Source organism: Boleophthalmus pectinirostris, unplaced genomic scaffold (assembly GCF_026225935.1).
Source record: "Boleophthalmus pectinirostris isolate CB_2022bp ecotype Guang Dong unplaced genomic scaffold, ASM2622593v1 HiC_scaffold_3, whole genome shotgun sequence".
NCBI lineage: Eukaryota > Metazoa > Chordata > Actinopteri > Gobiiformes > Gobiidae > Boleophthalmus > Boleophthalmus pectinirostris.
In genome coordinates, this window is record NW_026571299.1 from 28,570,841 (window position 1) to 28,583,359 (window position 12,519).

The 12,519-nt window shown below is 35.9% G+C and overlaps 1 protein-coding gene across 1 annotated transcript; it reads right to left on the minus strand.

Annotated features, from left to right (window-relative positions):
* Positions 1 to 659: 659 nt before the first annotated feature.
* On the minus strand, positions 660 to 12,519 carry c1galt1lb (core 1 synthase, glycoprotein-N-acetylgalactosamine 3-beta-galactosyltransferase 1, like b). Its single transcript, XM_055160175.1, is given in 5 exon segments — positions 660 to 6,619; positions 8,820 to 9,379; positions 9,382 to 9,483; positions 11,573 to 11,879; positions 12,048 to 12,519. Coding segments are annotated over 4 exon segments (1,158 nt in total). The 5' UTR covers positions 11,796 to 11,879; positions 12,048 to 12,519; the 3' UTR covers positions 660 to 6,346.

Genomic DNA, 12,519 nt, shown 5'->3' on the forward strand with positions numbered 1-12,519 from the left:
TTTACTTAAACAAATTTGCCTAATTATCTCACTGTAAAGTGCAGTTTGCATGTTCTCCAGGTAGGTCAGATGCAGTGCTCCTGATATGTTTGAAGGAAGGGTCAAATGTAAAAAAAATAATATTAGTAACACATTGACAGTTTGGTATTGAGGGTCCTATAATGCGCAAAATTTACTCTTTTGAGCTTTAAATCATGTTTTAATGTTATTTAATCAAAAACATTCCTGGAGTTGCATTTTGTTTAATTCACAAATGTTTGAATAATCCTTTATTATTAGTCTGTCTACATCTCCAAAGTTCAAAATGCTCTGTTCCACCTTGTGATGTCATGAAGTGGTAGTGTTCAAATTAACTACTACCTTTTAACTTTTGTTCAGTAGATTGGCAATTCCAGGTCTGTACTTATCCAAATTTTGTGGAAGTGTATGGAGTTTAAAAACACAGTAGAGCACTTCCTATATTACCACATAACATCACAAAGTAGAACAGTGTTTTCTGTTTGAAAGAAGAACTCAGCTTAAATTATGCAGAATTTTATGTGTTAAACATGTGTGAATGAAGCACAACTCTACTCTAAGTACACACAACATTAAAACAGATCAGAACACAACATACAAGCCCTTTAATTAGTTGTAAATAAATTGCAAAGACAAAATAGTACAATAAAATATGCATTTATTTATAGTGATTAAAGTACCATTCACTTCAAAACTTTCTGGCTCACACTGCTCAAGGCTTATTTACACAATTAAGAAAGGTCAACATAAATACATTCAGATTTCATAAATACACTGCTGTACACGGTCCCTTTAATACAAGAGTTAAATGTTCAAGATTGTCACTGTCTGAACACTTCACACATGCTCAAAAATAAGTCCAATACAATCAAGTTAAAGACCTGCACACCACACTGCAAAAATATAAAATATAAGAGTTTAAAGATCCTATACTATGCAAAATTGCCTCTAGTGAGCTTTTAGCCATGTTAGAATGCTGTTTCCTCATTAAAAACATTCACACATTCAACTAATCCTTTATTATTAGTCTGTCTACAACTCCACAGCCTAAAATGCTCTAGTCCACCTTATGTCAGTAGTTTTTTTAACAGCTACCTTTTACGTTTTGTTTAGTAGAGATGGGAAATTTTAAAACAGTTTAAAGGTTAAAAACACAGAGGAGCACTTCCTGTATTGCCACATGACATCACAAGGTGGAACAGAGTTTTAAGTTGAGAGAGATGTGTCTATATATGCAGGATTTTTGCGTTAAACGTGTGAATGAAACAACACACTGGATATGCTTTTGATGAGCAAACAGCATTATGACATAGCTCAGAAAATAACATAATATAGGCCCAGAATGCGGATTTCAATTTGAGTATATATATTTTTTATTTTTATTTTTTAACAGTTTTTAGTAAGTACTTGTAGATAATGGAAATTATATTGAAAACGGTTCGTAAAACTACCTGGAAACATGACATCCAAAATGTCAAACAAAAGAAAACAAAACCCAGACTAGCATTGCCACAATACTAATATTTCAAACTCCATTGAAATACTGAGGCTCAATACTTTATATTGATTTTAATACCACAATATTTAAAAGCAGTCTTCTTAAAAGCACTGGTGTTTTCTATACAAAATAAGAACAATTTATTGAAGAGTATCATGGGATCTAAATGAACTAGTCTTGATCAAATTAAAAACATGTGCAACTCAAGTCCAACCAGTAGATTTGTTACCGTAATGTGTAACAAATGTTCAGTACTGATACTCAAGTGCCTAACTTTAGTATTAGTATTATTTGACAAACCAAAAAACAACTATTCAAAAGAAGATTCTGAATTCAAGTCATTTTAAGTCAAGTGGATGTATTTGTTTTGCAGTGCAGTGCTTTTGAAGGGATTTTTAATTTTTTCTCATAGCTGTAAAGACAAAGAAGCATCAGTGGTTAATGTTTAAATGTTCTTCAAATCTGATCATCAAATAATATGAAAGCAGTTAGAAATATTATTTCTACATAGATTGTGTTCATTTGAGAGCTCACCATTCAAGAATTAAAATGGAGCTGGGGGACAGGGGAGATGTTTCCCTTTATTTTTTCCGATATGGGCAGACTCCATTTGAAAACAGGGAGATTCACCGGTGACCAGGATTGAAAAATGTGTGTATTGTGGATCCTAGGCAACAGCCCTCACGCTGAAATAATGTCAAATTCAAATGTGACCGTGAACCAAACCTACTGACAAAACACGTCAGCTCACTTTTGTCAAATAGGTTAAATGATGGAAATTATTAGAAACAAAGAAATTTAATTTAATTTAGTCAGAGTTATTCAAAATCATCTCCTTTGTTCAAATTTCAACTGTCAGAACTACGTATCTTTGTGCTTTCAGATGATTCAGTGAGTAAGAGATTTGCAAAAGTATTACGCTGGCTCAACCTTACAGTTTAGTTACAATACTATGGTAAACTTTTATGAATTCTGAACACACAACATATATATAACAATAGGTCAAGAAATGCTGTTTTTGGCTCTCCCAATTTTAAAATCATCATTACAATCCACACAAATCATATTTCAATAAAAGGAAACCATTCATTGACTTTCCTAAAAAGGCAAGTGTCTAAAATATTAGGTACATTTTAAATCTTTCTATAACATCACAGTGCAAAGTCATATGTGCAGCGTCTCCATGTTCAAGGCACAAGCTAAAAACAGTTCACATGACAGGAAGCAGGAAGTAGAAACAGGAAGTACAAAGAGAGACGAATAATGCAGGTCAATTTTCAAAGCTTCGCTCTAAAAACGTCAACTCCTCAGTCCCAACATGGACAGTACAAGCAGAAAATGGGGATTACTTTAACCTTTTGGTAAATAAAACATTTCCCATTAATACAAATATGGTGACATTTTTTCCATACAGACCAAAATATTAGTCAAATTAAGACAATAGTTTAGGCAAGTAAAGAATTACTTGAAGGGCTGGATAATATATTGTAAAGTATTGCAGAATTCCACTGAGATTTCTCCCATTACACAGGGTAAAATGGTAACTATTGAATTAAATGTGTTGTGGCATTTAATTCAATAGTTACCAAACTTTGGTTGTAGAAATCAAATGTTAAAATGTAGTTATCACAATAGTTTATCATATTGCGCAGCCCTTATCAAAAGTAAATGTGGTGGTTTTGTACTACTACATATTTTAAGCCAATATCACACAAAGTTCTGGGGCAAAATAAAATAATTTCATTTTATAATTAAGATTGGACCCAGAAGGAAGGTTAAGACATAACTCAAAATGAAAGGACAGTTGAGGCTTCGAGGAGGTAAGTCAACGGGAATGTGGTGCAGCCAAAGGATAGTTGCTTGTAAAATACAGATTACTTCCTTACTGTTTAAACTGAGGCGAGTCCAAAACCACAATGGGATGAAAGGGCAATGTAATGATATACATATGTGCAACGTGTTCAAGTTAAGAAGAAAAATTACATTTTTTTCTATGAGAAGTGGCCTATTAAGCAGATGCACAAAACCTCTGCTAATGTTTGAAATATTTGTTAGAAACTGCTTTAAGGGGGTGACTAGAGGTGTGTGTATGTGTGTGTATGTGTTTTATTACTTTAATTGCTTTAATGACAGCATGAACCATGATTATCAAACAAATCATTCACAAACACAATACTTTTTCAAGATATTTAAGATAGGGTTAGGTTTTTTTTACTTTCATTTTGGACTTATATAGTATCACATAAAAAAATATATTGAGTTGCTTCCTTATTTTAAAACTTATTTCAAATTAAAGAGAGCATTTATTTTTGTCCTGGTTTAATCCTTTTTCCACTGTCCCACTTGGAGCTAAGCCCATTGTAAACTATAGCATGTCCCTGAATGGAGGTTTTCACTATCAGAGAACTGTCAACATTGCACCCAAATCTTGTTCTGTTACTTTAGACCTTAAACGCAAGTGTAAACCGCTACTATGTTATTGAGGATTACAGTTGACTAAACAGTTGTAGAGGGCACGTGTTCACGAAACAGCCTAGATTACAAATTTAGGTTTAGAGATTGTGGTGAGTTTTGCAAATTTGAGGCACAAGTTTAATCTTACGCTTTACCACAAAGCACTGTGCAATGTGCTTGTCTAAACAGGGGTGGAAAGTGTATATTGGAGAGTAACTTTGCAAATACATTATGTGGTATGAATAACAAAAGTTATAATTCCTGTTTTTTAATACTAGTTAAAACAACACTTGCATGAAATACCTCACTATGTTAATTAAACGTATATTAGGCTAAATTAATTCGTGAGCTTTGAGCCATGTTGGAATGCGGTTACCTCATCAAAAACATGTTTTAAATGTTTTTAAAAGTATATTACATAACTTTTATGCTGTAGACTAAACTACTCTCCATGGAGATGTTATAATGCTTTACTTCAAATGTTCTAAGATATGTCATTAATCTGATGTTTCTTGCAATGTTTCTCATTTAAAGTTTTTATTGCTTTTAGAAATATACTGAAAAACATGCTTTTCTACTGTGAGAGGGATCACCTCTTCACACATCTGATTTGTAACTTTGCCTGCTTATTTCCAGAGATGGAGAAGTTAAATGCCATACTGTGGATCATCATCAAAGTCATGTACTGTACCTTTCTCAACATTAAAGGTGTATTGTGTAACTTCTCTGCTGGAGGGTTCATCAAATTATTTTCTCCGTGGAGATATTATTGCTTTGTCTGGAATGCTTAACAGTGTTTAACCTTGGAGACCAAACTTTATCAGAATACAGGTCAGATCTGTGGAGAGGCAACTCTGCTCAGTTATAATGCCTGTTTTTCTAGATATTTTTGAGCTTTAAAACCATCTAAAATGAATGTTAAGTACAGCTGTTTAATGTCATACTGTGGAACATTTCAGACAATGAATAATAATAAAAGCAGACCCTCCAGACCCTACACAGTGCATCTTCAGTATTTAATATTTGCAATTTAAAGATGATGTTTTAAAAAAAAAATACTTCGTAAAACACAATCTTTAGGTGGCGGATACTTTGAGTTTAAAAATATATATCTGACTAGCAGCAGTTGAGAGGTTTTATAGTCCAGATGAGCCAAACACAGTGTTTGACAAACAGCTAGCTACACCATTGTCATTGTTTAAACACAGACAAAAGAGCCTTAAGCTGCTTAATTTTAACTAGATCTAAGTTACAAACTGCTGCTCAACAGAGAAACAATGGGCAGCATTTAGTTTCGTGAGTTGGGGTGGGGTTAGTTTTAGCCCAACAGAAAAAGTACACACACATCCCATTGTGGTTTGAACAAATGTTTGAGCCTGTAAAGTAGAGGAGGGAGATATATTGAAAAATTATGATTAATTATTTAATTATTTATTCATTAATATGAAGTATACCGTTCATAATTAAAGGAACTACCTCCTTTTCCCATATATTTGAGCTAAATTTGTGTTGACCCAATACAGACATATTCTATAAGCAGTTCTTGAGGTCAAAATAAGACCATAGTCTGTAGAAGTGCATTTTAGCATGCTAGTTGTTAGCATTAGCATCATTGCAAAACTTCAGTGGTCTCTGAAAGTTTTGAAAAGTGTTGTTTATCCCAGTGAATAATTAGGTTGGTCAGAATGCATCAGGCAAGTGAGGAATAACTTTGGACCACTGCAAACTGTTTATAATGAACTAGTTCAGCTCTGAAATGAAGTGAAACAAAATATTCATTTTTTGACAATATTGCCAACCCCCAGATAAGTAGCTGAAGACGCAATAACAAAGATTTATAATGTAAAAGCTGTTAATACTCACTGGCAAATGTCAATAAATTTGGCAATGGTCAGAAAGTCTAATAAAGAACATTTAGTAGTAAAAGTTATACATTATATAATTTAAAAAATGATCTCTAACTAAAATATTATCAGTAATAACAATAACAGTTAATACGCAGTAAATGTTAAATTTTTACTTCCATTTTATTGGCGTGACCAACTTTTCGAATTAAAACCATACATTCTCCCAAAATATTTCATCCAGTTCTCACTATTAAAATAAATATTTGTAAAATTTGACCACTAAAATTTCCCTTTCCTATTGTAATTTTTTGACATTTGCCGTGAGAATTACAAGAATAACAAAATTAACTTAAAAAACACACAAATACTAGGTCACAGTTCACTCTTATCTGGTTATCGTGTTCTTTGCCGTTCATCTTTGACTCCTTATCAAAGAAGTGAACTGTCTCAGATATGAAGCAAGGTTAAAAAGATTCAAAAACATTTAAAACAAAGTAAAATCCTTCAGTTTGGTTCTGTCCTACTGTCATCAATGGCCTTCACTGTGCGCCTCCTCTGCCGCCTCGACTGGTTTTTGATCCTGGGCAGGGTCTTGGACTTGGTTTTGGACATGGTCTCGTTGGTCCAAAGCAGGAGCAGGGGGGGCTTCCAGGACCCCCTTGTACCCGGATGGGACAGGGGGATGGTAGCGGTACTTATAACCAAAGGCACGGAGGTGGTAGGTGTAATACTCCATTAAATACATGAGAGACGGATCAACATAGTGGAAGGAGACCGAAATGTCCGAGCAGCAGTTTGGACCCTGAAGAATAAGAATATTTAAAAGGGTTACACTTGAATGGGACATAACTGCTAACTAGGCCTGTCACGATAACAGAATTCTAGAGAATTCTAGAAATAAACAATAACACTGAAACTACTTTATGTCACTGGCAATCCATAATTTTTAAATACACTACCATTAAAAGGCCTCATCGGCAACAAATAGCATGAAATAAAATAACAAAAATCCCCCCACTCTTACAAAGAAAATAAAGATACATATCAAGTTTAAAAATATATGTAGTTCCAGCTTTTCATATTTTAAATGCTTGATATAGTAAGTTGATATAGTAATTATAGTGACATGGCCTACTGCTTTTGTACCAAGTGTATTTATGGACAATTGTCTTGTGGGAGCATGGGTGACAAAGACTTGTGGGCCAAGCATTGGACACAATCTTATAGCTAAATTTAAAGAAGGGTTGAAATAGGGCCTAGGAGAGACCTAAATTACTCAAACATGCATGATGACAAAACCACTTCTGGTTAACCAGGAATCCCATCAATTTAAACTAGAGCTGGGACCATAAATTAGACTGATATTTGCACTTTAGATCTCCAGCACAGGCCAGCGGTTGCTCTGGATTCAGTATCGGCCATAGGGGTGAAAAAAATCCACATAACAGCCGATCTTCTATTTAAATGTGTATGTGTTATATATATATATATATATATATATATATATATATATACACATACATCTCTCTATATATAATGTGTATATATGTGTGTGTGTGTGTGTATATATATATATATATGTATACACACATATATATACACATATATATGTATACACACATGTATACACACATATATATACATACACACACACACACTCTGCAAACAATAACATGTATGAAACCAGCTAACTCTGTAATTTATACCTCTACAAAAATGTCCTGAAATGTCTTTACAACTTTCATTTACGCTGACCCATCATCATCACTGTACCACATTTACAACAGCTTTATGATGGCTAAGCTACAGACTGGGTCACATGATAAGAAGTAAAATAGGGAAGTGCAGGGGGAAAAAATATCACAAATGAGCTCAAAACTATGAGACTTGAATTGAAGGGTCAAATTCAGATGATAGGTCTGACTTCATCATATGTTTTCAATTTCACTTATTTTCAGTAAATGAGATTAAACTTAAAGCCATAACCTTATTTTCTGGGAAATTGTTTTATTTGATTGTATCAGTACATTTGTACTGTTTCTATGGGTCAAAGTTGTGACTGGCTGTCACTGGGTGCTTTTCAAGGCTGTTAGCTTTAGGAAAGTAAACAAAGAAGCCGGATCCTAAAAGTGGACTCAAAATAAGTCACATGTATCGGTCTGGGTTAATCATTATGAGACAATGTGTCAGAAAATATATAAACGTCTTATTTTGATATCATTCCAGACAAGGTGCAAGAAAACACAAAAAAATGATTAAAACTTAAAATTGCATATTGAATGAGGATTTAGTGTAATTTAATAAAACTTACTATTGTATTAGTTTTGGTAATAAAATAAGGCAAATAAAGGTTCTTCTGAGACCTAAAAAGCATCAAGATCACATCAATATAGTTGCATCCCTATAAATTACCACATAGTTGATTAGCTCCCCGTTCACTCCTTTTCAGACTTTTAAAGAAGATGTATTGTGCTTTTGCTGGCTGTTCAGTTATAATCTACGACACCAATGGATCATTATGATTATCATTATAATTTGGACATTTTAAAATCATAATATTGATCTAAAAATGACTTAATAACAGAAACCAGTCCTCAAATGTCATCACAACAAAGAGTTGACACCTCACATTTTTTTTACTTTTTACTTGCACCAAAATTACGAAGCAGCGGTGCTGAACCCTACGTGTATCACCTATTAAGAACACACACATTGGACAACGAAAGTACAGTGGGTGTATACCAGGGACAGTGAAAAAGAGCTGATTGGCAATATGGCGTTTTGAAAATAAGCCATTAAGATTAAGGCAGCGCAAACATGCACAAGTCACTACAAATACAGCCTGGAGAAGATAAATGAGAAGGGGACACAACTAAACAACTACATACTGTATACACATGGTTAAAAGCTCTAAAAAGTTAATTGTGCATAATCTACTTAAATATTCATGTTTTTTGGAAAGTCTGCTTCATACAAAAATGAGAGCTGAGTGAGTCTCTTACCTCTGAGATGGGGTAGTAGCAGTAGCTCCAGTACCAGAAGCTCTTGGGGAACTTGGTGGTGAGGTGTTGTTCGGGCACAAATGGATGAAACGTTTCCCTCAGTGCTGTGTCTCTGGAGTCCCCTGCGATCACACCCACCTTCTCCATGCACTGCCCCATGGCCAAGTCCTCCACCGAGGTAGTATGAGTGCACGTTTTACTCTTAAACCCCTCCACAAATCTTTTCAGTGCCTCTTTGCTCAGAACATAACCCGCTCCTCCACTCATATACCCCTGTTTGGTGTAAGGTTTAAACCTCCTACCAAAATATATGGGTTCTTCTGGAGTATGATTGGCCAGAACCCATCTCAAGTTATCAACAATGACGTAAGTATCATCGTCTGCCTTTAGAAACCAATCGGCTTCATGTACGTGGTGTTCATAGACATAATGAAAAGCACGAATGGTTTTCCAGTAAAGCTGGTCACGTCCCTCTTTGGTGGCGAGACCAACAGTAGGGAAATCTGGGTCATCGACGGAGCTCATGAAGATTACAACATTACAGTGGCGGCTCCAGGTGGTTTTACATGGCGAGCTTTCTTCTCCAGGTTATTGGGTCCAGTCATGACCCAGCACAAGATACGAACTTTCTTATAGAGTTCATCTGCCATTCGACTGTCCTCACCTGGAAAATAGACGTACAGTTTAATGTAGAGTTATCAAAAGTATTGAAAGTCAGATGCTAATTGATACTAAAACTATTATCAAAACTAAATACTCAACTGAGCAGGTATATAATAGTAATAATAAAAAGTCACATTCACGGGCAGATATGAACATTTCCTGAGTTCCTAGTACTTTTTCTGCAACTTTAATGTAAAGTTCAAACTAGGTCAATTTGCTGCTTTCTGGTTAAAAATGCTAATGTTGACATCAAAAGACTGCTCTGAATAAATCCACGAAGCAAGTTGAAGTGAAAGCCTGGCTTATTTGGCCAATCCAGGCTTATGAAAACCTCAGTTCCGTTCCACCAAAGTGACTAACCAGAGGTGGTGCCGAGTTGCTGCATTAACAAGCACCGGGCACAAACCTGATCAGGACCAGGCTAACTGTCAAGATTATTTTAGCTTTGTCCTCGAGAACGTATAAAGAAACAAAGTTTCAGACCGTGCACTCACACACCTGTTACAACACCTGTCTCTGTGTGATACAGTTGAAAAAGTGACTAGTCGAGTGTTGCTTGAGACTTTTATAGTCCATACGCTCCTACACATGGGACACGTGTCTGGACGCTGGACACATCAAAAAGGCACAAACCATATAAATGCATATGGCCATTATTTCATTAAAATGATGAAACGATGGCTATTGTGAAGGACAGTGCCGCTTTTACACACAAACAGACGCTGGTTTGGATTCTGAGGATGAGTGTGTTGCGTTGTCTGTTCACTCCTTCCTCACGTCTGTCTCTCTCTCTTCATTCCCTCGTCTCCTGCTCCCTGTCAAACTGCAAACACGCGGGCTTTATCACTTCTTCTAGGCTACGTGTGAAGAGGTCTGTTACAGCTTTACTTTTACGCACAGTGGAACTTAAGCTCCATACGTACTAACGCATCAGGAAGGGGTCAGGAAATGCGGGGATTGTTTTAAATCACTGTAAAGCACTTAGTGATACATTTTTTGTAAGAAAAGCTGTTTATAAATAAAGTCTGATAGAAAAATACGTGTTAAATGCCACTTTAAATTAACCTTGTTTTCTACTGCAACTGAGGTACAGCATGTAAAGTATTTAAGATGAGTATACAATTAAAAACAGGTAGAACTGCTCAAATGCTTAAGACATGAGACATGCATATTTCTTCTTGCTATCGTGTAATCGCATAATGACAAATGAAGCATGAAGCACTCCTGTTTCCCAAACACCCTAGCAACATCTAGCTGTATCCTAGCATGGGCCATATTTATAACTGCTAAAAATTAATAGAAATCAATGGGAGTCAAAGGGCGACCCTGATGTGATGGCGAATGACGAGTTCTTGCCATCAGCACTTTGTGTTACTTTTTTGTATGAAGTGCTTTATAAATAAAGTTTGACTGATTGATTAAATACCACTTTAAGTTGGTATTTAACACCCAATAATGAAAATGAGTATATAGTTACCATCTAAAATTACTCTTGAAATTGAAAAATATTTAACTTAGATATTTTTGTTATGAGAGGGCTTTGTAGTTAGTGAAATTACTTATTTGTAGGTTTTAATCTGTCTGCGTTTGAAGTTGACAAGGACTGTTTGCCAAAGTTGAGTTACATGCCTCAGAAATTAATAGTGTTGTTGTACCATTGAATGCTCATTTATTTAGTTAGTGTGTGTTAACTACTAAAAATCAAGCCTTAACAAGTCAAATACTGCTACTACTAGCACTATGGAATATTCCACTTTGAACTACTACCATTACAAAACGAAACTGTTCTGACCAAGCCAAGTACAAAATCTGAGTTTGGTCCCTGAGGGCAGTAGCTCATAGTTCCTGACAAGTTGCCCCAGGGGCACTGGTAGAAGGATGGGAGACATACAGAAAATGAATTTTCCTCATGAGCTCCAGATTTGCATATAGTGACAAATACTTTTGACATTCCACCACCTCTACTACTACTTACTACAAACTTTTTACATGCATTGAAAAAGAACCACATTTGAGCTAATACACCTACTACCTCTGCTACCACTAATACTAGCACTAAATACTAGGCTTAGTTTAAGTATAGTACATACCTTGGTGGTGTGGGTGTTCCAGGTTGAACAGCGCTGATCTGTCTTTCTTCCATACTTTCCTATCTTGCTCCAGTTGGAGTTGATAATCGTGTATTTTGTCATAATTACTGAAACTAGCCGTGGCAGTCCTTTCGTACCACAGCTGCCGTAGGAACACGTACAAGGTGAAAGTCCCCACTACAAACCCAGCGTAAAACGAAAACCTGGACCCCAGTGCCTTCATGCTGCCTCTGTCCTCGGTTTTGACAGTCTATTCGGCGGCTGTCAGTCCTTCAACTTGACAGGATCTGTGGAAAAAGCGACAAAACTGCTGAAATTCAATATGAGATTCAAACACGATTTGGGCCCCTCGGTTCTTCATAGCTAACTACATGTCTGCATTCTCGCACAATCTGCCATGCTGCCGAGTGTGAAAAATCCACGTAACAACACCTGAAAACTCGTCCCAGCCCTGCAAAAGGAGTGGTTTACTTACCAGCCTTATCGAGAGCCCCATCTTATAGTCTGTCCTTCTTTTAGCCACTTCAACACGTCTAGGGAAAAACAATGCGGATCTGGTTGGTTCATAGTTAGCAAACAGCAGCAACACTCGCAAATTAAGATATCCGTGATGCAAAAAAGCAGGTTTACAGATGCACCAGCTGGTATGCGTGTAGAAAGTAATTCAAGCGAGTTTATGACTCCTCTTGGCCTAACATCGTATTTGCACAGCTGGGAATGGCTACCTACTAGCTTTCCCGTTATGTGGCGACCCTGTGCTAACACAAACTTAGCCTTTCCGATCTTGATAAAAAAAAAAAAAAAAAAAAAAGCGTCCACTTAAAACAGCTGTCTGGAAATGGAACTGTCACACGATTATACGCAAAACAAATGCCGAGTAAAATTAACAGCGCTGTAAAAACTACGTCTAACTTGTTTCACGCTGTTACTTTCCTTTTTAAAACCAC